We start from the raw sequence: 23,552 nt of genomic DNA, 5'->3' as shown, positions 1-23,552 counted from the left end.
AGTCGGTGCTGGAGAGGAGAAAAATAGGGGCTAGAGCTTCTCAGCATCGGAAAGGAGAAAAAGGAGGCTAGCTAGGGCAGAATAAGGACTCCGGATCAGGCGCTGGGTTTGATTTGGAGAGTTGGCCTACGACGATGCTTATAAGCGTCGTCTTAGGTCTCGACCTTCGATGACGCTTATAAGCATCGTTTTAGACTGGAGGACAACAACGACGCTTAAAAGCATCGTCACAAGCCGACTCCCAGCGCTTGACAACGTTGGCTTAGCTTGAGACCTCCGACGATGCTTGACAATATATGTTCTTTCAGATTGCTGACACTCATTAGATGCGTCGGTAAATTTGGTTCCCGAGCGTCGGCAAAATTTGGCGCGGGAACCAAATTTACCAACGCATCTCCCTAGCATCAGCATTGATGAGTCGGCTTTTTCGAATTTTGCTATAGTGTTAGTCAGGTACTCCAATTTCTATCCATATGGATATTAGGTAATCCACTTACACCCCTAAGCATAGTCATGCCACTGGTGTAATTGTACAGGCGTGAGTAGGTTTAGGTGCAGTCCATCAAAGGATTGAGCCATATGGTCAATAAGCCCAAAAGCCTCTTAACAGTTGTAGATCACTGAATTTACGTATACTGAAGCACAGAGAGCATCAAAGGGGGCTTAGTGACTTGTTTTGTGTCTCACAGACAATCAAACTTGATGGACACCAGGCTTCGATCTGCTCCATAACGTACAAAATAGGAAAATTATCCAGTAAACATAATTAAAATATTATAGTTATAGAAATGATTACTGAAGAATTAAATCTACTCACTGCTCTCCGGTGAAGAACAAAAGCAATAGCAGAAAATAGGACAGCAGCAAAGCAGTAGCTTAGACATGCGCCACCCAACACAAGTTGAAGAAAGAGAAATAACAATACAAAACCTGCATCACTGACATTGAGCAAGATGGATCAAGAATGTGGTAAGTGTAACATAAGTTAACAGCGACAGGTGACCCATCAATGAAATCCTGTCTGCAAAGCAAAAGTTTAAAGAGAAAAAAAAAACATGAACATAAATTTAGCAGTTGTTCTGTTGTTTTTGACATACACTGCCATTCTCAAAATATCAGATTACCGTGTGATTTAGATGGAACAATTGATCAAACTGTAAAGCAACTGTTGTTGCTGCTAGTTTCTTTTTGCTATATCATCATCAAACCATATAAAAACTACACCCATCACTAATTTCTTTGCACTATATCATCATCAAACCATACAGAAGCTACACCCACCACTGCTAAATTTAGCAGCCTTCTGTTATTATGCCCCCCTGGCCCTGGAGAGTCGTTATCGCCTGATTTCTGCGAAGATCCCACACCTTCACATCATTGTCTAACCCGCAGGAAAAGATCTCATCTGCTGCATCTGAGAAACTGACAGCAGTGATCTGATACTCGTCTGGAAATGTCCGGATTGCACCTCTCATACGAAGATCCAGAGTTTGGCTGTCCCATCATTGGAGCCACTCACAACAAGGGTTGGACCTCTGCGTGAAGGGCAGCATGAGTTCACAAACATGCTCTAAATGTCACATTGGACCTCACCCAAAAAGGCCAGCGGTGAATAACCGATGTGGGACTAAACGCACACCTGCATAGTTCTCACATGCTCCCCTATGTAAGCCCCCAACGTCCTCGTTTAAGATCTTCTCAGCGAATAACCGATGTGGGACTAAACACACGCTCGCATGGATCCCTCCGTTCAAGTCTTGATATCCTCGATAGGCTAAAAGTTTAACTCTAATCATAAGTATCATGATCGGCCTATGGTTAGCTTCCATGAACCCATATTGTAGCGTCCCCTAGTCTACATAGGTTATGGGCCGAGTTCGCTCTGATACCATTTATAACAATGTAGGACCTCACCCAAAATGGTCAGTCGAAAGGTATTTTTTTTTGACTTTTTAGTCCTATACAAGTACCCAAGATTTTTTTGGTGAATAACCAATGTGGGACTAAATGCACGTCCTCACAGGTCCTCACACTAAGAGTCTTGTCAAGGCTTGCTGAGATTAATTGGGTTCCATCGGTGGTCCACTGGAGGTCCAGAACTGCATTCTTGTGTCCTCTCAAGAAGATATCTCTGTCATGGGATCCAGATGCTGTCACAGTTCCTGCTGGGTTGAACTTCATGGTGTATACAGCACCCTGGTGATCTGTGAGCAGCATTATGGACGACTCAAGACTGGAGGTCCGCTGCTTTCCACCTGGACCTGGGAGCTTGAAGAGACTGAGGAACAGTAGCCAGTTCATTTCCTGGTCTCGATCCTGCAACAGCCAACACATTGTCGCTAGGTGCAGAAAGCATATTGTCCTCTGCATGAGTATACAAAGGTGGTCGGTTCACCTGAAAATGATATTTTAAAGAGAATAGATTGTGCAAGCAAGCAGTTTATCAAAAAGGGATCAAACAAGAACTAATCAAGCATTCAGGCCAACAAAGGGTGGTCTCAACAAGGATAGGTTATTTCCAATAACATAAATATTCCACCAACAATTACATATATAAAGAAGGGCTTAATAGATAGGAATAGTTTTTTTCCCCAACCTGGTTCCAGAGTGAGGTAGGAGCACGCCAAGGCTACTCATCATATGGGGTACATCTACATGGCCAAGCTCCAGCAGAATACAATAAATAATAGTCAGCTCTATGCCCATAAAACCAGGGAAGAGAGATATGCCATACAAACCAGGGAAGGGAAACATGTACATAGCATAACATTCAAATCTGTCCTAGGATAATAAGCAAAGATGTAAAATGACCAGGAATAATCCGGTCCTGAACTGCTGAGAACCAATGTTTACTCCATAGTTTATAGTGATACAGATGTAAACTTCATAACATATAACAAAACCACTCCCACAGAATAGTTTATATTCCAAGAAGTAGACCTAGTAGTGTATATAATCTTAAAATTACAAGCATAACATAATCCATGGTAAAGGAAGAAATTTGTCAGTAAGACAGTAACAAAACCTGATGTGTCAAGCATGCAAATGTGGATCAGGAGTTCAAGGAAACTAATGTATGTTTGAAAGAAGATAATAAAGTGCATAAATATGTTCCTCGAAGGTTTGCATTAATATCTAGGGTGTTATTTTATTTAAAATAATATGCCCACTTATGCAACTATGCAAAATCCACAATCCCAAGTTATCTCCTTTATGTTCTGAAATTTCTATATCTGTATGTAACTTAAGCAGTGTTTGGCATTACTCCCAATTTTCATATTTTACTAACTAAAACCAAATTTCTACTTCTTCTTTTTTTCGAGCTCAAAACCCAAAACCTGTCCATTGTCATTTGGGTTGTGTTTGGTGGTGGATGTGGCGGTGGCGATGGTGGTGGTGACAGCTGTTGTGGTGGTCGGCAAGCGGTGGGGGAAGTGGCTGATGGATGGTGTTGGGCAGCTACAACGGGTGGCAGCAGAAGTGGTGGTGGCAGTGACGATGGTGGTGCTCACGAGCAGTTTTGGTTTTCAAAAGCTTTTGAAATTAGATTTTTAACTTCCACAATTTCTATACACCGAGAGAGTTCTCAAAAGACAAAATACAAACTGGGTTGTAAAACACCAATCCTGCCCGATTTCTGTGTTTTTGTAAAAAAAATTACTGAAAATTGAAAATTGGATGTGATGCCAAACAGGCCCTTAGTTTTTTAACATGCAAGATATGTTTATTAGAAATTGAAAAAATGCCCTACAAGAATATGAAAAGAAATCAAAATATTGAATTTCAAAGTAGCAGACACAAATATTATTTCATTAAACATATAACAATGCACAACAATTTTAGAGTTACAAAACACAAATATTAGCCAACCAAAGTATCTCACTCTAGTCTCACCAAAGAAGCTTCCACAATGACCGCTAGAGAATGTCGTGAAAATACTACTGCTGGTGATGGGATGCATCTGATAGATACTTTCAGTTTCAATCCACCATGAACACTATTAAGTCAAAACTAGGCAGACTATCAAACTCCATGTGAACTTATGGTTATTCAGCTCAACAAAAATATCCATTTTCATGGAGTCATGGTAGGCAATGCTTACACCCAAAAGTTATCAGCCATCAACTAACTATAGTAAATGATCAAAAACATCGGGCCGATCAATATTAATTTGGTTGATTATTGCTGGTGTGACGCTCTGAAGGCTCTTGGCCACTTCTGACTCACATAAAAGGCCATATATAGGGGGTTTGACACTAAAATCAGCTTCCTAAAGGGAGTTATCGGGACATATGGTGATTATTTGCGATAACAACCATTCGAAGGAGAGTTATTTATGTAAGAAACTGCTACTAACCACCAGAAAAAAAGTTACCATGACAATGAACTGCCTCCTAAAGGAAGTTATTGCTGAAAATAACTTTCACTCCACATCATAAAAGCGAAAAAATATCCATTTGATCCCCTTCGACGCATTCAACACACAGCTCTACTAGACGACCTCCTCCTATAATTCTAGGATCCAAAGTATTTATCAACAGTGAATGATCTTCCAACCATCAATCCATGCAGCTCCAATTCTGCTGAAAGAGCAAAAGTTCAATATGCTCGAACATCAAGGTGATCCAGAGCGAAGGTTCAACCTATTCCTCCATAGATGTCAAAGAACCCATAGATTGAAGGTTTAACCTGTTCGCACATGGAGGTAAAAAGAACCATATAATGGAGGGTCAACCATCCATATGTAGAGTTCGAGCAACCTGTGAAATTGGTGGTAAACATCTTTTTATCATCGATGATAGAGAAAATATTGGATACTTTGACCTCAGACCAGACTGACCTCCTCGACCTCGATACAAACCGAGATAGGCAACTTCGGCCTCAGCTGAGGAGCCAACCAACCTAGACGAGCTGCTTCGGCTCCAACAAAAGAGCCAATCAACACGTGCCAATAAAGACTAACCGTTCCGGCAACCCGCCGTTATGGCAGCACTGCAGTCGGCACGCTGTTAGGACCATACGCCACCCACGCGGAATGATGCCCAAACCGTAGATGTATGCCTGACCACTGGCACACGTCATATCAGCCCAGATAACGACAAAACCGACCCCCCTATAAAAAGGGGTAGTTCGGAGGACCTCAGGTATGCAATATCATTCATAGAAAACTCAACTCCGCTGAATTTCTCCCTTTCACTGTCGCTTCTCTATTCCGACTTAAGCATCAAAGGATTCTCCACTGAAAACTTTTCAGCGAACCGACTTTTTGCAGGCCGTCCCCGGAGGAAGCTAGCTCTAGCACACTCGGCCACCCCGCTTAGCTCGGTTCTTGCTGACCTCAAGGTAAGCTGAGTTGAACTCCGACCTCGATCCGAATTTAGCAGCAACAATCGAGAAAGCAGCTCAAATCCCGCATATAAGCAAAATATCATACTTACTCCTTTTATATGGGATTTGAACGGCGGACTTGGTCATGATTAGAAGAACAGAGATGACTCATCTCCCCCTCTTATCATGAGTTTTTTTCCTTTACCTTCATGGCTTGTAATTGAATATCCCTGTGAAATCAATCTCATTGGTTTATCTCACTTACCTGGGAGTTAGTACTCTCTTATTACTTTCATTCCTTGCGTAATGCTCGTTCTACTAGAATTGTGAAAGACAGGACTGAACCCTGTATCTTAGCTTAATCAAATTCCTCGATCGATCCACTCGATCTTGCATGCCAGCATTCTTTCTCGGGAAATACACAGATTTGTATCTAAAATTTTTCCTTAACAGCTCGCATAACATCAAGTCATATAGTAGTAATACCCCCAGTAACATATTAGTTTCATCCAATACTAGCTGATTGATTTAGCTGCACATAAAACATTCTTACGGTCCAGTCAAGCACCGGACCCCTACACAATGACAAATGATTTAATTTTTAGCAAAAATTTAACATGATGGTTTACTATAGTTCTCATTATGAAGTTCCAGAGTCATTTCATGGAGCGACGGCTCCAAGAAAAGGAGCAACAGCCCGGTAGCGTGAGGAGATGAAGATAACGCGTGGGGAGGGGGGGAAGAGAAAAGGGTAGAGAAGGGAAGGCAGAGAGAGAGAGAGAGAGAGAGAGAGAAGGGCAGATACCTGGGACAAAGGTCGATGGAGGCGGTTCGGTCCACGGGCCACGGCGGTCGATGCTTGCGGCGGTGGTGGCCTGGTCGACGGTCAGCTGGCCTTGGCCAAGATGATCGACGGTCGGCGGCCGCGTCACGGAGGTCGGCGGTCGGGGAATGGAGAGAGAGGACGATCGGAGAGTACAAGAAACCACGCGGACGAGAGCGCGCCGATCGGCGGGCCCGCGCGCGGTTCGGCATTTATAGCTTTTTATTGGATATCCGAATCTTTACCCGGATCTGAAATTCGAAAAAAAAGAAAAAAAATCTAAAATTCAGATCCGGATCCGATATCTGAAGTGAGTCCAACCGGATAAAAGAAACTTATCCAAATCCGAACGGTTGGTTGCGAATTCTGTTAACTCTTTCCAAACGTGGTCCAATAAACCGTTCATCGGACGTGAGTCGTGAAGGATGCTCAAAAAAAGTGTGTATATATATATATATATATATATATATATATATATATATATATATATATATATATATATATATATATATATATATATATATATATATATATATATATATATATATATATATATTATATTTTTTTTATAACTTTCTTGAAATATTTTGGACTTATAAAATACAAATGATAATTTAGATCTAGACTAACAGTCAAACCCATTTTTGTTGAACCAAAACCTGGGTTAGAGGAGATTCTTGGAGAAACAATAGTATTGTTAAAAGAAAAAAAAAAAAAAAGCAATCATCAACCTCTTAACCATCAAGGATCTCAATTAAGCACTCACTTTCCTTGCTGCAGCGACAACTCTTTTTTTGGTACAACGATAGTACACGTCAATCAAATATGAGTACTATCAGTAGAGTCAAGAGGAATAAGATGATACAAAGATGTAGGGGTAGAGTTGGACCATGTCCACAAAATCTCTTTCTAATGATGAGCAGCAAAGAAACCAACTCAGTCAGCAGCCTTTTTCATCTCTCGATACACATGAGCAATCTGAATAAAACGACAGCCGAATACCAATCTCTAGATATCCCTGAATAACGGATGGTCATTGCCCTGTCGCTTAACCTGATGAATCCATTCAATCATTATAGTAGTCTCCCTCCAGGATAATACGGTCAGCCCCTAGAAAACTCTTCGCATATGTGATCCCCTTCCATACTGCCCTGAGCTCAGCTCTAATAGCAGTCATAATGCAAGTGCGCTGCCTACCTGCCACAATCAACCTCGATTTGTGGTTTACTCCACCTGTTTCACTCTACTTTCATCATTGTCTCCTCTTATTTCTTATAGTCCTTGGATGGTCACTTATAATTTACCCCAATTCTTCTTTTTTTTCATCTATTTTATTTAAACTTATCTTTTAAAAAAGATTTCTTTTCCCACCTATTGAAATCCTCAAGTTTAACAAAAAAATTTAGCTTGAAAAATAATAAATATAGACAATAAAGGTGGGCCCTTAAAATCTATTATAATATACCTCGAAATTGTTTGCATCTCCGGACTCCGGATAGCTTATTTTTTTATAAAGTTTCTATTCATGGTGCTATGGATGCTTCTGCATGCATGATCATCTATGGATGTATTTCATACTTTCGTATAAGAACACCAAAAATGATATGCTTTTTATTAAATAATGACATGATTCTAAAGAAATTAGCAAGTTGGGTTCAAAACAGTTTAGGCTGTTCGGGTTAGGCATTCTAGTCCCTTTTGGTAGGTCGGGTTAGCTTCAGGGCAAGCTCATGGAGTTTTGCTGTATATGTTCAATTCGACTCCATCCAAGGCTAATCTCAATCCAACCCGATCCGGTCGGCTTGACGCTCTCCGCAGCCCTTCGTTCCGACACTGCGGCGAATTCAGCCTTCCCGCGGTAAGAAGCTATCATCTCGCTACCCGCACATCCATGGCGATCGGGCGATTAGGGTTAGGGTTAGGGTTAGGGTTAGCTTTTACGTCAGGGTTTTCTCTGATCCAGTCCTAACCCACGATCGCCTCATCCTCCTCGTTCTGCGATGCGATTCAAACCAATCCAGTTTCGTTCTTCCCCTTGTGATATTCTTAAACATCACTCTGAATCTTGATCGAACGTTCAATTCACGCTTTGGCAATCTAGGGTTATGGATCGATCCCTTTGTTTCTTCTAGCGATTTTTGTGATCTTAGGGCGTTTAATCCTTAATTTTTAGTGGGTGGATCGCTAATCCTGCTACAATTTGGTTCTTTTTGGTTATATTCTGATTTTTTTTAGAGGTTTTATTGCAAAGTTCTGTTTTTTTTTCGGCCAATTTAGATATGTTTCTTTCTTCCTTTTTTTCTTTTAGATGGATTGGCAAGGACAGAAGCGCTCGGAGATTTTGATGCTGATTTCGCTGGTGGTGTTCGGAGTTGTTGCTTTTGGGGTCGGATATGCGATCGGCTCCTTCCAGATTATGATGCTTATCTATGGGTCTGGAGTTGTCCTGACTGCATTGATTACGGTGCCCAATTGGCCCTTGTTCAATCGCCACCCGCTGAAATGGTTGGACCCGAGCGAGGCCGATCGCCACCCGAAGCCGCAGGCGAACACTGCAACTTCAAAGAAGAAGGTGTCCAAGCAAAAGTAGAAGTAGGTCTTGTTATAGCTTTCAGAATTTTTTCAGGGCTTTCCATTGTTGCTGTCTTATTGATGGGGCAAACTTTAGTACTGCTGGGTGTTGCTGATGGTGGAAGCATTGGTTTGTTGGTGTTTCTGAAGTAATTTTAGGAATATGGAATATTACTCCCACAATGGCTAAATGAAAGATAAACTTAGAAAAAAGGAACAACTTGTTCTTATTCTTGCTCTTCACGCTCCTCTCAATCTCCTTTCTCACATTACTGCTTTGAATAGTTTGAAATGTTAGAAAATTTACTGACTGTAATTTGCCCATTGCATTATTTTGTACATGGATAGATGTGCTGTTCTGGGAAAAAAAAAGCTTACTATTTCTTTAATCAACTGAACATAGTTCGCCGGTTATGTAGTGACAACTCCTTTTAGGAACTGACTTTTTAATTGCGTAAGAGCATATTTGTTTCATGGTAGATGAAAATGATTCAGTTTATATCTTTTAGCCTGTCTGTATTGCATTAGTGCATTATCATGGTTCCATGAGCCCAGCATTGTCATCGAATGTTGCATTTCTTTTAGGAGTTGAGGAAAGAGTTGAACATGATGTCTACGTTAGCCTTTGCTGGATTATTAAATATATAACAAGGACATTTTTTTTTTAAAAAAAAATCTTGGGTTGTGCAAATTTTTAGTTCTTCATCACTTGTCCTAATGATGAATCTGAAACAGAGATTTTACTGAGGAACATGTTGCCCTTCATCTGAGCATCGATGGAGATTGGAGTCTTGGTGTAGTCTAACAAGAAAGAACAATTCAAGCAGAGTTATGTCTTTTGAGTCTTTGTGATTAAAGAAATTCAAGTACATAGGACCAAGAGATATTTGTTTGTTTGAGCAGCATACGATCAATTACTATGCCATTGCATCTGCTATGGACCCCTCAGTGTCCATTTTTAGGGAACTCAGGCACTATCTTGTTGTATTTTGTAGTTCTTGCATTAGTAACATGTATATCTGATTGCTCATTTGTACCATTACTACAATCATCAAGCACGGTTTTATGTTATTAACCCACCAAAAAGATTAAACAGGGTTCTTTTTTCAACATGCATATTTAAGATATTTAACGCCTTTACAATAAAATCTTTCTACCAAGCAGAAGGCACTATTTGTTGTTTCCTACTTTTTTCTCTATATTTTTTCTCTTTGCAACAAAATACATTGCATAAAGTGTGAATGCATATAGAAGTTATATGCTCATGTATAGGAACTTTGAGATTTATCTATATGGTATTTAATGTCACTGTTCTGCAAATTTAGGGTATGTAATTATGCTTTCTTTGTGGAGGCAAAGGTTTATAAGCATCTTGTCTGTTCTATGCTCTTATTTTTCACTAGAATATTGTAGTGTTAACATTTACATTAATTGCTCTCTAGCAAAGATGCTACAATGTTTTGTTTGTCAACATGTTAAAATAAGCAAGACATTTAACTTTGGAAAATTTCAAGTGCTACTGTGCCACGTTTGAGTTTCCACAAGTGTTGGCAGGCTGGAACTAAACAAGACATTTAGGTGTTATTTGGCATCGCCTTCACTTTTCTATATTCAAAAATAGAAAAATAGACTTTTATTTCTATTTTTTAAAATTTTAAAATATTAACATGTTTGGTATAGTCAATTATTTTTAAAAATCTATGATGATGGTGGTGGAGGCGGTGGTAGTGGTGGTGAATGTAGTGAGTGAACATAGTGGAGGCAGTGATTGTGTTGTTGGTGGTGGTGCAATAGATATGAGGATGATGGCAGCAACAATGGTGGTGGAGATTTGGCGATGTAGCAGAGGCGTTGATGATAATGGCAGTGGTATGGTGGAGGCGATGGGGTTTGCAGTGGAGGCGACGATAGAGGCGGTGTAGAAGATGGTGGTGGTTCTGGTGGTGGCAAAAAGCATGAGTTTTTTATTTTTGAAAATAGTGGAAGTAAGGCTTTCTTACTTTTATTTTTTTAGAAATGATAACAATGACTTTTGAAAAATAGAAAATAAAAACAATAGCACCCAACATGTTTTTTATGCCTTGGTTTTTGTAAATTTATTTAAAAATAGAAAATAAAAAATAAAAGTGATGCCGAACAGACCTTAACTTTTGGAAAATTTCAAGTGTTGTCGTGTCATGTTTGAGTTTCCAGAAGTGTTGGCACATTGGAATTTTGAAACTTAATTATCTGGGTGATTTAGATATGAGCACTTATTGAAAGCTAACTTCCAGGCTATGACTTTTCAGTTATAAACTTTCTCTCGATAAAGTGGTTAGGGGTGTTAACAATTGCTCAAAGTTTGAATAATACTAAAGAAGGAACTTGGCCTGTATAAGGACAAGTTCAGGTTGCCTTCTGTATAGTTTAGGATGGTATTATATAATTTAATGGCTTGAGATCAGTTTACTTGTGGTTTCTGTACCTTCTCCTATACATGTCTACCGACCAGATTCAGAGGCTAAAGGATCTCAAATCAACTAAATTATTATGCTTGGTCTGTCTTCTCTGTCTTCTCTCTCTATCTCTCTTTTCCAATTAGACCCGTCATTCTTTCAGCTTGATTTCATCAGTCCTCCTATTTTATGTTACATATCCTGTTATCAGTGGCATAAATTTAGTACTGTAGCAAAGAATCTGCCCAAATCAAGACTCTCAGCTAGAACAACAGTGTGTGTAACAAAAGTGCTTTACTTTGAGTGATTGTTATCAAAAACTTAGCCCTAACTGTGATGTATCGCTATGGATCAAAAGGTTTATTGCTATAACGGTGTGCATAGACTGTCTTCTTGCCTCAATGACTGGGTATTTAGTTTTAAGCCAACACTTTCACTTGTTAACACTCATTTGTTGCCCTTCTTTTAGAGGAATCACCATGCTTCTTTTGTATTCACTTTCTTCTTCCTTTTCTTCTTGGAACTATATTTAGATCATCTGTTCATTAGTGGTAATCATACCAAGATAGCTCTTTACCATGAGATCATATCCAACAACTTTGGGGTGGATAATATATATTTTAAATATTAATTCTTAGTCTACTAGAAATTATACAGGCCTAGGTTTCCCCACTCTTTAAAGCTGCCTTCTCTCACTTTGGGAATGCATGATGAAGTCCAGAGGGGGGTTTATCTCTTAAAACAATTGCAGAGCCAGATGTTACTTCTAAGCCAGCTTGACCCAGGACAACATCCAAAAAATAGCCAGGATGTATCAAAAAATGTATCCTCGCTCCATGGGACAAGATTTAAAATATAAATAGTTGGGGATAATTACAGGAAGTATCAGATGTGCTGTGCTGTATTTGAGGTGTATCAGTGTTTGGTACATATGAAATACATGGTAGGAGCATTTCTTCTCGGGAAGTATTGGCCAATGGCCATTTACAAGTGTGGAAGCAAATAATTATTGTGGCAAGCTAAAGCCACAAAATGACATGTATCTTTGTTGAATGCATGAGTCTGAATATCCCTTCTATCCTGAGTTTACATAATGGGTTTCTAGATATGAATTTTTAAACTTTGGATGGCTAGAAAGCTCTTCACCTTTTCTGCATGAATCTCAGGGTTACATTTCCAGCCCTTTTGCTATATCTCCTTTTTTTTTTTTTTTGGCAGATTATCTTCCAACCCTAATTGTGGCCTTTTCATATCTTGTATTCTGCCCCATCAACGAGGATACAAATCTATTCTTTTGTAATTTCTAATTAGCTTCACTTCTCTTCTTATTTATTGGGGCTGATCTGTTTATATCTAGGATGTTGTGCTTTATTGGAATAATTTAATTTCTAGAATAAATAGCAGCGCCAATTAGATAGAACAACGCCTGTTGGCTATGCTGATAGTCAGCTGAATCATTTCAGAAGTACAGATCACAACCAGCAATATTTTACCGATGCCTGTTGCTGCTGAATAGATCTTCACCCTCTTTTCAGGAGTAGTTTCTTCTAGTTGTCCAACAGACTTGTATTTGGGACACTTAATCCTTATGTTAAGGATTATTTGAACACAAATTTTTGGTGGAATGTGCAGACTGGATTATAACTATGAATTTGTCTTTTAGCTAATTAAAGTGCAGTAATTTTTGCTCAAAATAAAGACATGCTAGAATTGAGTTTCTTGGCACATTGCTTGGCTGCCTAAATTTATGCCTTGATTGTTATATACTTAGCCTGACCTTGTGGGTCTTTTTTTTGGAACTCCACATCTTTTGCAAGCTGAGCTCCATTTGTCCGTTGTTGTCATCCTAGGTTTCAGGTTTCCAATCTGTTCATCTGTTGCTACCTTCCTAGGTTCAAACTTCCCAATAGAAGTTCTCCCCATTAGCTTTCCTAGCTCCAAACTTCATACTCAATATTGCTTCCTCTAAGCTATTACTTTTGATTTTAATCTTTCCACTTTTAGCACCTTAAGTATGGTTAGGCCAGACAGCACAGGACAATACTAGTAGTATAAGAAGAACCGGCTAGGTATCTCTATACCTATTAAATGGACAAAAGAGAGAAAGCTTTACCCTCTCCAAAATTTAGAAAAAAGAATTCTTAAAAAGTCATAGAAAAATGGAGTTTTCTAATCTTGCTGCAGAAAACTGTATCTTTTCTAAACTTCCAGCCAAATATTTTTTTTTTTAATTTACCTTCTTTAATTAGAGGTAAAATCACTAATTTAAATACCTTTTTTGATTGGAACTAAACTTCTATAATCAAAAAATATATTAATTAGAAATATAAATTAATATATCTTACTTTTAAAACAAAAAAAAACTTTTTCTATATAAAATTCTTATCCTTGCGCGTGCACTTGCAGAATGCTGGTGTCCTAAAAGGATTATGCTCTGCTGGGAAAAAAATAGCTGTGGTTGAATTTATTGAGGCTTTTCCCACACTTCTCCCATGCTACAACACGGTTATGTTAGTTCAGTTCCTCTAGCCTTTTGGCTCCTATAAAACTATATTTCAAGGGCAGTTATGCTGGCAAAATTGTCAACCCCAATATAACCTATTTAATAAACAAGTCAAAAATTGTCAACTCGAAACAACCAAGTTATTTGACATGATCTAGGACATCTGACACATTTAATCCACTTTACCATTTGGTCAAGTTGGGTTACATAAAAGAAGACATAATTAACCTATCACAATGACTTGAGACAATTAAAATTGACCTGAAATGGTTGACCATTTACATGTTCCTGATTTGAATGCTGCTTACAGTCGGAATCAGACAAACTGTAGGGGACTTGCATTACATGAAAACAAATTTCATATCACAACCCAGTTGGCCGTATTCATCAAGTCTTCATTATGCCAACGAATTCCATGACAATGCTAGAAAGCAAATAAGGGAAGAAACAGAAATATATGTCCACTGCCAAACTCAGAGGTGCTATACTTACAATACATGCAACATAAGAAAAAAAAGAGAAGAAATTTATTGTATTACAAGGTAGAAGAACTTTTATATTGGTGGCAAATTCAAATATGGAGGTTGAAGAATGAAAATCTAAATTATGTCATACAATCTCACAAGATCAAGAATGTTTGTAAGAAAAAAATAATCATAGATTTGAAAATCTCTTGCTTTGATAAATATATAGCGTTTCCTTTATTTCCATGTACCTGAAAAAGAACAAGGGCATTCAAATACTAGGTATTAGATGTGTCATTAGAATGTTTCTTTTTCTTTAAGTGCATTTTAGGTAATTTCACGGTCTGCAAATCTCCCTCTTTCCCCCCTCGTTTGCATCGCAATCCTACTACCTGTTACAGGAAAGACCTTACATGGGTCCACATCCAAAATCTTAAAAATGAAGCAGCAACACACAAAATCCCTTGCCTGAGGTACAAGAGAGAAGGGATAAAGGATCAATCGAAGTTGCCAACTATTCGGGGGACCGCCTATAGGAGGGAGAGGTGGAGTTGCCTACGGCTCTCCGTGATATTCTGCTTTTAATTTTCTTGACTATATTCGTACACGTTATGTATGATAGCACAACAATTTGTCCACACACATATCTCACCCACAAAAAGAGTCGACAGCTTCCCATGGATGAACATCAGCGAGTCTTTCATCTTTCAGATACAACAGAGCAGATGAATGTGCAATTGAAATGACGACCTTCATACATGAAGGTCTGCCAAGGCAAGGCGAATCACTTTGCACATATACTATCTTGATGTAGATCCTTAACAATGGGCAATTGGCTTGCTCAGCTGCTTCAAATTTTTATGGTTGGTCCTACATTATGAACATGTTTTTACTCCTCAGACAAAAGCTGAAGTCTAAATTTCAAATAGACAAAACCACATCTGAGAGCTCTAAAAGAACCGGTGCCTCATTCATTAATGACGCCAGAAATTTTTGAAAAAATAACTCTAATTTACAAATATACAATATTTTGTATGGTTGCCAAGTGTTACAAACACGGCATAATAGCATTTGCCCTATGAGCTAAACAAAAATTTTCTGCAAAGGTGCCATTACTTTCTAACATGGTAAGGTTAAATTTTAAATTTTGGTAGGTTACATCATTTATTAAGCAATCAAATGCATTAATAAAAAGGCAATGCAGTCCGATGACTTCACAAATCCTAAACACCACCATCAAACTTCTTCATATTTCCTCAGAAAGTCCACCACTATATTGTCGAGACAACCTTTATGTTTGTGGGAGGAAATGATGCCTTTTACATGAGCCATCTCTTCAAGCCATGCCAATTCAGTGAGTATCAGATAAGGAGATAATTCAGGAGCTTGAGGCTGCGGTCTCAGTATCAGACCCAACCCATTGACATAGCTGCCTCTAGGAGAAACAAAAAGTCATTTCACGGATTTGGAGATCATCAAAAAGATCATAGAAAGCCTGAGGTCATGAGTTCAAAGTCATTTTAACCTCTATAATTGATTGAAACAAACCAAATATTAACTAGATATTCTCTGACTGCTAAGCAACATTAGAAGAGTCGTCTTAAATCATTTTGCTATTTTGTTTAACAGGTAGAAAACCAGAAGACAGTTTTATTCGACTAAATCTCCTATGTATAATTAGATTGCTTCTGCATGTCAACATGATGAACAAGAAGAAAAGTGGTGAGGAAAAGACCAAGTTACATCTTGTATTGGCACCACGTTTAGCTACCTGGTAAGCGCACTAATTTAAGGTACCAGGATAATGAGAACCTGGAATTGGATACGAGTCTTGTAGGAGATTTCTGCAATCAGATAGCAATAATTCAGGCACTGCTATCTGAAGTAACACATTGAAGTTTTTCAGACTATTAATTATCAGCAATCAACTGCAGCACTACTAATTATTACCAATCAACTTCCCTTGACTCTTGTGCATTTGATGGAAATGCATCTCTCGAATAACCAATTCTTAGTGACCCCAGTTAGGCATTCTAATGTGTCAAAACACATGGGAAATATAACATAATCGCCTAGAAAGCTATAGGTAATCCCTGAGAAACATGGCTAAATATCAGTAAAATAACAAAAATGGTATTATACAAGTCATAAATGGCAACTTGCAGCTTCCCTTACGATTTTTAAGATTTCTAGAACATCATGTACCATATCTAGCTTTGGATAAACTAACAACTACATTCCTGATTTTATTTCACATATCATGCATTTACATGTCCATCCTTTATCAAATTTGAGAGAGCAAATAAAAGAATACACCACGAGGAAATTTGATGGGCATTCAAGAAGAAACATGCGGACAAAGGTTTTGCTGAAATTTTATGCACATGTATGATGGGGCATGATTCAATCGTCACAAGGCGAGAAACTCCAAACATTGTGATGATACCAAGAGTAAGAATTAAGAATGACAGTATTACAGAATTCATGGTACTGGCCTGCTTCAATGGTTCGACAAATCACAATAAAGTTTATCACGTTATTTCAAATCAATGGCTTGATCATATCTTTGCTGTTATAACAAAGATAACACCAATCCGTATCATGATCACATATTATGGTGTCATGGTCTATTGTCATCTCTTCTAAAACAATGGATATGTAGAATGCCCTTCCTCATGATTGTTTCCATCAGAGCAACAAGTAATCCTTCAAAACTTCTATGCCCTCCTGACAATGAATGGCACATCTAGTATAAGATCAAACAGCTTTATTCCTGGATGGAGCATCTGCAACATTCTTAATCTATCCAAGATGCTTTGTCTATTGGTGCATAATGTATGTATGAATATCAATTGTGCTTTATTGTTCTCACATAGCATATGAGAGAGCATATAGCCTATTACTTTGGCGTAGCTTAAAATCACAGATAGTTTATTATTGCAGCGGGTTTAATTTGCATTTTGACTTCTTAACATTGAATATCAATGTTAACATAAAGATGGAAAAGAAAACATTGAAAAGTTCCATCAAGGAATTTCCTTAGGGAACAATAATACAAAAAACATAATAGTGGATCTGTTTAAATTAAAGTTTTATTGAAAGTTGCAGTTACCATATTGTCAGGGTGCACTGCAAATATATCATTTATGCTAGTTTGTCCATGTTGAGGCTTTTGGCCTCCTCTGGTTCAGAATCATAACATTCACCACTCAATCGTTGACGCCGTGGCCTGCAATCCATATCCTCATCTTCCTACATGAAAGAAAGTTCTTAGGATCACACAAAATCATTTAAAAACATAAAGGTAAAAGGATTCAAGTAAATCTGGTTGCAACAGGGGACCACCTCCTCAGGGGTTTCTGTATCTGGAGGTCTGGCCTGAAATTGTACATTTGGAACATGTTGTATCTTCGAAAGGTGCTCCAACAAAACATTCCTAATATGTTATAAACTGGTTAATACAGAAAGAGCAAGATCTCAAATTACAAATATCTGATTATTACTAAGTAAATGCAGGGAAAAAGGAATTAAAAAATTCAATCATGGGATGGCCAGTATTCATGGCTACTCTAAGTCCAAAGAAATGTTAAATTTAAGTAATGTGAAAAGAAAACAAAGCATTCAGATACAAACAAGAAATCTCACTGATGCTCAAGTAACTAAACGCTGCTCTCCATAAAACCAGTAAAGAGCGCAGTTGAAGTTCAACATGTTGAACAACATCTTCCATTAGCAAACAATTTTTAATGCAGTTAGAACTTTTTGATCAAGAAAGTATTTGTTGCCAATTTTTAACCACAAAAATATAGGACATAATACCATAATGTGAACCAATTTGATAACCTACTGATATGTAACACTGCATATAATTTTATGTACTGTTAACAATATTCAAGAAAGATCATATCCTCTCAGACACCATATATGTGCGTGTATAAACTACTCAACAAAAGAATTCAGTTATTACATATCATAAATAAACATTTCATATGACAACGTCATGAAGCATAAACGAAATAATCAGATAAACTTATGGTTAACAATTACCTCATTCTCTCGAGATCTTGTGGAGAGTTCTGATTCTCTAAGTTTTTTGGTTCGATATGAAGATTATAGTCAGGACCAAAGTACTCATAATATTCATTATATGGCAGCTTATTATCTGGTTCCACTCCAACTGCAACTGCTGTCTGCACCATTGTAACATGTAACATTCTATAACCATCTGAAATTACAGTGATGCTCAATGATTACAAAATATATGCAACAAACCTCATAGCACCAGCAGCGAGCAACATTCCTCATGGTATAACCTCCACCTCCCACAACCATCAGAGGTACATTAAAAGATCTGAGATATCGTAGACAATCGGCATGCCCCTTCACTGACAAGTTGAAGCAACCTAGCCTATCTCCAGCCAAGGAATCTGCACCACACTGGAGAACAACTGCATCAGGCTGATAAACCTGCATTACCCTTTGGATAATAGGTCTAAATAGTCCACGGAAACTATCATCATCCATTCCGTCATTCAAAGGAATATTCAGAGCATAGTACTTTCCTTGCCCAAAACCAATGTCCTTGATATGCCCCGTCCCTGGAAAGAAGTCCCCATATTTATGGAATGAAACAGTCATGACTCTATCAGTTGTGAAAAAAGCCTCTTCAACACCATCTCCATGATGGACATCAATGTCTACATACAACACACGCTGCCCAACAACTCAGTCAGTTAAAAAACAAGGCTAAATTTTACCCTAAAAAAACAAAGAACAAGGTCGCAAAAATTAAAATATAATAGAGATAAGGAACAAACTGATGCAGCATATATGGACAGATATGAGCAAGCACTAAAAAACTCTGTTATAAAGTGAAAAATAACTCCCACAAGAAATTCATGTAACTCCTTCAATTGTTATGCATTTGTACTTATATGGTCACAGATAAGAGTGACTAATAAAAAAAAAACATAATGTGGAGATTGCCAGACTGTGGAAAGATTCGGATAAGGCAGAGGGAGGGAGGGGGCAAAAAACACATAGTTTTCATAAATCCGGGAAATGTATATTAGGTACCAAGAGGTGGTTTACTATTGGACTAAGAAAACAAAATGCACATAAAGAACATATTGAAATTATATGAATATTTTAAAGAGACTAATGTGAAAATCTACATACAAGAAATCATCATTTACAATGATAACAGGTTTTGTTTATTATGTAAAATAAATACACCGTTCTATAAGTACATGCATTTATAATCAAATAGGCACAACCACAACAAATATGAGAAGGAAATGCCGACTTCAATATGTTTGCGAATTATACTGAAAAATGATGGATAAAAGGGCTGATATACTAGGAACTGAAAGCTTCATAATTGCTATGTTAGTGAATTTTTGTACAAATGGAGAAATGAATTCACTGTACAATTTAGCAATATATTTATGAATTTTACTCACATACCAAAATTATACAAATAAAGATCCTACATAACACAAATTACCCTAAAATGGTGTGTAACAACCTTTCTTGGGTTTGGTTACTTTTCTTCTATTTTCTTATGATTATTGACTTCTATTTTTTGGTCCAAAACTTTTTTTTTTTTAATAGCAAAGCTGACAAAATCAGAACTTCGAAGGCCTAGCTGAAACCAAAACCAAAATTTCAAACCTTGGTCAGGGTTCAAAACGACTGAGACAAATAAAAACTGGATGTCATGTTATGTGAACAAATAAGAATATAACATTCCTGAGTAGGGATTACCATATCATCAACTAACTAGACCTATTATAGATCTGATATCAATAATGTTAAGTAGGATAAAAGGTTTAACTATATCTATCCACATTGTACAATGGCATATATTACATATCATGTTGCAAAGTTACTTGTCAAAAATGTGTGTGAATCATGTAACAGCCCATAATGTAGATCTTGTGGCAATTCACTAAAATGCTGATTACTGAAACTCTAAACTATAATCAGCAAAACCTGCTTTAAATGTTCAGCTTCCTGTCTTCACGAACAAACCTCTTCTAGGCCCATTTTGCAAAAGCCAGAAAGGGGTCAGATTAACTAGAATGAATTTCAGAAAAGAATAAGGGCTTAGTCAAACATTGGATGAGGCGAGCACGGAATTTAGAAATTTTTTCGTTAATTCTAAGAAACAAGTATCAGGCTTTTCTTTCATACCATCAAGTAAGTATGATGAACAAGTATCAAGTAGGTCCTAGATTCTTCACTGAGTCCATCAATGCATATATAACTAAATGATGATTGGAAGGTTGGATAAATTAGGTTTTCCACAATCTTTCTCACCTGCATATTTAGTAAATCTAACAATCATATGATATAAACTCAGCACAGTGAATTTAGTCCATGATAAACAAAAAAATGATTTTTCATGATCTCTATAGGACAGGAATATCGCCATCAAACTGGATATAAAAATATATAATAATCCAAGATCCTTCGTGAAAATCTTTCCCTTTGCAACTTTTATATCGAATAGGGGTGAAAGAAGGTCCTTTTTGATGGAGGCCCTTTATTTCTATACAATGATCCAAGATCCAAAATATATAATGATCCAAGATCCTTGGTCAAAATATATAAGAATCCAAGATCCTTAGTCAAAATCGCTCTGCCTGTCACATCCCAGGGAGGCGCTCTAAAATTTTCCGATAAACCACCATTTGCTCTTCTTTAATAAAAATCCAGTAAGGAAACCCTTGCAGCCTTCTGGAAATTCACCCTTTCATCTTTGTAATTGCAGGTTAAATTTCATCCTTGTCAAAGTCATTAATCAAAAGCTTGTAATCCACCATACTGCAACCATATCAAGGAATGTTTGTCTCTAGGATAGCATCAGCAATGGTGACAACAAAACATTTGAGCAAAACGGAAACAGCTGAAGATGTCAATTAAGCTACTTTGTCAGTGTCTTCCCTTGTGGTTCTTCTCAGTGTCTTCCCTTGTGTTTCTTCTCAGTGTCTTTCCATGTTTTCTCCACATGTAAGTTTCCTCCATGATTAACTGCTCTAACTGGCATCCATCCATCCCCAGTTTCCAATTTCACATCCAATTCCATTTCCACAATCCGCAAATATTACCGAACATCAGAGGAATCATCATCTGCAGAAACCTCAGTGGCTCTAAAATTATCACTTTCCAGATTCCGAATGTACACAAATTAAAAATCAAATTCTGGTAAAAAGTAGCCGACCAGTTCAAAATATCGATCAGCACTGGTGGAGCGAGATCAAGTGTTGCATCTAAAACTACGATCTATCTAGGCAGCCGTTTTACCAAAAATAGAAACCTGAACCATCTATTGCTGCAAGACATACATCCTGACAACACGGGTTGGAGATAAAAGGCAAAGAAGTCTTAAAAATCATCAAAAAAAAAAAGAAGAAGAAAGAAATAGAAAAGAAAACATATAAATCAATCTACTAAACACTAGCATATATCATGTCTTCTTTGACTGCAATCATCTCGCTACAATCATATTATAAATCCTAGAAAAAAGAAAAACAAATATAAATCGTGTCCATGGCTAGAAGAACTGGCAGTACAGTTTTGAGATGGGGAGGGGAGTCAGATTTATAAATAATATAAAGAGTTTATAGTTAAAGAAAGAAATAACCAAGAACACTGACTGAGACTGACCTTGTGGAACTTGAGGAGCTCAAGGATGCCGAGGACGATGTCGTTGACGTAGCAGAAGCCGGAGGCCTCGCACTTCTTGGCGTGGTGAAGGCCGCCGGCCCAGTTGATGGCGATGTCGGCGTCGCCGCGGTTAAGCTTGACGGCGGCGCCGATGGAGCCGCCGGCGGAGGCCTGGCAAAACTGGAAGAGGCCGTCGAAGACGGGGGAGTCCTCGCTGACGTTGAAGCGCTTGAAGAGGCGGGAGTCGGAGGAGGCGAGGGTGGAGAGGAAGTCGACGTAGTCGTCGGAGTGGAAGCGGCGGATGTCGTCGGCGGAGGCGGGGAAGGGGCGGCAGACCTCCATGAGGCGGTGGAGGGAGTAGTGGACGACCAGGTTGTGGGCCATCCGGATGCGGTGGGGCTTCATCGGGTGCCCCTGCCCGTAGTAGTAGTCCCCTATGCTCGGCTCGTAGAAGTAGCTCACCCGCCGCTTCTTCGCGTCCGGACCCGACGACGCCGCCAGCGACGCTCCCTCCCCCTCCCCATACGGCCCCCCGGATCCGGACATGGACATGGGATCCCTCTCTCTCGAGCTCTTCTTCACCCCCTCTCTCTCTCTCTCTCTCTCTCTCTCTCTCTTTCTCCCTCTCGGTGGTGGTGGCAGCCGGAAGGAAAGAAGACCCCCTGAAAGATGAAGGCAGGGCGGCTGGCTCGCTTTGACACCGAGAGCGTGAGGACATACAACGTGGACTCCAGCCTCCAACCGGCCTAACCCGAAAGCACGTTGACGTCGTTGAATGAAGGTGAACTGTACGTCGGGTACTATAATGGCCAACCCGGGTCCAACATTTGAGTTAAGATAGGCTGGTGTGGACGGGAAACTTGAACTCCATCACCATGCTTTGCTATTGGCAGCGACAGGTCAAAAACAATCTAAGGTTGGCAGGCTTCGAGGAATTCAGTGGGAGTAGTGCATCAAATTGAGTTCGAAACGATCCCACGTTTGGCTTTCTGTTTTTTTTTGGTTAATGCTTCCCTGAGGGCAAATCATGGTTTCTCACCCATTGACACGCAATGTATAGCACTTAGAACTTCTAAAGCACCATCACCCAAGCTTAATTAGGCTGACCCTCTCACCAGTCAACAAGATTCCTCTACCGCGTTCCTGTTGTAAGTTTCCTTCAAGCACCAAAAAAAAATGAGAGAGAGAGAGAGAGAGCGAGGAGGAGGAGGTTTTTTATTTTTTCTAGTACTTGGGCTCTCTGACCGGTTACCAATCAGCATGTCTGGTAGCCCAAGAAAGGTGCTGGGCACCCAGACCTCTCTATGGTCTCTCACCATTCCAGGGCTGGCTTTATTGTACAATGCTCTTCGAAAGCCATACTCATGGCAGCCTTTGCTGCACTCCTCCCGCTTCCCTTACTGTCGTACAGGCCCAACTAAAAACTTCGAAGGGGGTGAAGATTGCCTGGAACTCCAATTGGAAGAAGAATCGGCCAGTCATCAGACAAATTGGATCGCCTTCCATTGATGCCCCTTCCACTCGGTGGAACCGAGGAAAATACTTATCTAATGTGACTAAGTGTATTTTCCTTGGGAAAAGTGGAAAAAATGTAGATCGGGTACGGCTCGTTCTCAGAACCGAGCTTTAATATAGCTCGTTCTACATGACTTGCCGCTTGTTCAAATGACCATATAATGCAGAAATTTGGCCATGCTCGCCCAACCCATGCTCATAAAGTTCGTGGATTTAGCTGCGATGTCACCTGCCACACAGAA

The 23,552-nt window shown here is 38.9% G+C and overlaps 2 protein-coding genes and 1 long non-coding RNA gene across 6 annotated transcripts; 1 reads left to right on the top strand and 2 right to left on the bottom strand.

Annotated features, from left to right (window-relative positions):
• Window positions 1-954: 954 nt before the first annotated feature.
• Window positions 955-6,325, bottom strand: LOC120112407. Its single transcript, XR_005514014.1, has 2 exons — window positions 6,134-6,325; window positions 955-2,364 (listed from the first exon to the last, which is right to left on the bottom strand). It is a non-coding gene; the product is annotated as an uncharacterized LOC120112407 (long non-coding RNA).
• A 1,558-nt stretch (window positions 6,326-7,883) lies between these two features.
• On the top strand, window positions 7,884-8,965 carry LOC103709298 (probable signal peptidase complex subunit 1). Of its 3 annotated transcripts, none has more exons than XM_008794581.3 (2): window positions 7,884-8,009; window positions 8,460-8,965. In XM_008794581.3, exons 1-2 carry the CDS (start codon window positions 7,899-7,901, stop codon window positions 8,739-8,741), a joined length of 393 nt encoding a protein of 130 aa, XP_008792803.2. In that variant the 5' UTR covers window positions 7,884-7,898; the 3' UTR covers window positions 8,742-8,965. The 3 variants fall into 3 exon arrangements, 1 of the variants encoding a protein (XP_008792803.2); XR_604427.4 differs by lacking the exon at window positions 7,884-8,009 and adding an exon at window positions 8,016-8,171 and having other exon boundaries at window positions 8,460-8,952; XR_005514013.1 differs by lacking the exon at window positions 7,884-8,009 and adding an exon at window positions 8,016-8,253 and having other exon boundaries at window positions 8,460-8,952.
• Window positions 8,966-17,034: 8,069 nt separating this feature from the next.
• LOC103709297 (histone deacetylase 6-like) lies at window positions 17,035-23,498 on the bottom strand. Of its 2 annotated transcripts, none has more exons than XM_008794577.3 (5): window positions 21,796-23,498; window positions 18,397-18,837; window positions 18,172-18,314; window positions 17,470-17,560; window positions 17,035-17,376 (listed from the first exon to the last, which is right to left on the bottom strand). In XM_008794577.3, the coding sequence occupies exons 1-5, from the start codon at window positions 22,345-22,347 to the stop codon at window positions 17,269-17,271; spliced, it is 1,335 nt and encodes a 444-aa protein (XP_008792799.2). In that variant the 5' UTR covers window positions 22,348-23,498; the 3' UTR covers window positions 17,035-17,268. The 2 variants fall into 2 exon arrangements, with proteins under 2 accessions (XP_008792799.2, XP_008792802.2); XM_008794580.4 differs by having other exon boundaries at window positions 17,035-17,372.
• Between the last annotated feature and the right edge of the window lie 54 nt (window positions 23,499-23,552).

This window comes from Phoenix dactylifera, chromosome 11, assembly GCF_009389715.1.
Source record: "Phoenix dactylifera cultivar Barhee BC4 chromosome 11, palm_55x_up_171113_PBpolish2nd_filt_p, whole genome shotgun sequence".
Classification (NCBI taxonomy): domain Eukaryota; kingdom Viridiplantae; phylum Streptophyta; class Magnoliopsida; order Arecales; family Arecaceae; genus Phoenix; species Phoenix dactylifera.
Note: the sequence above shows the minus strand (reverse complement) of the source record. Positions and strands in the feature narration are given on the sequence as shown.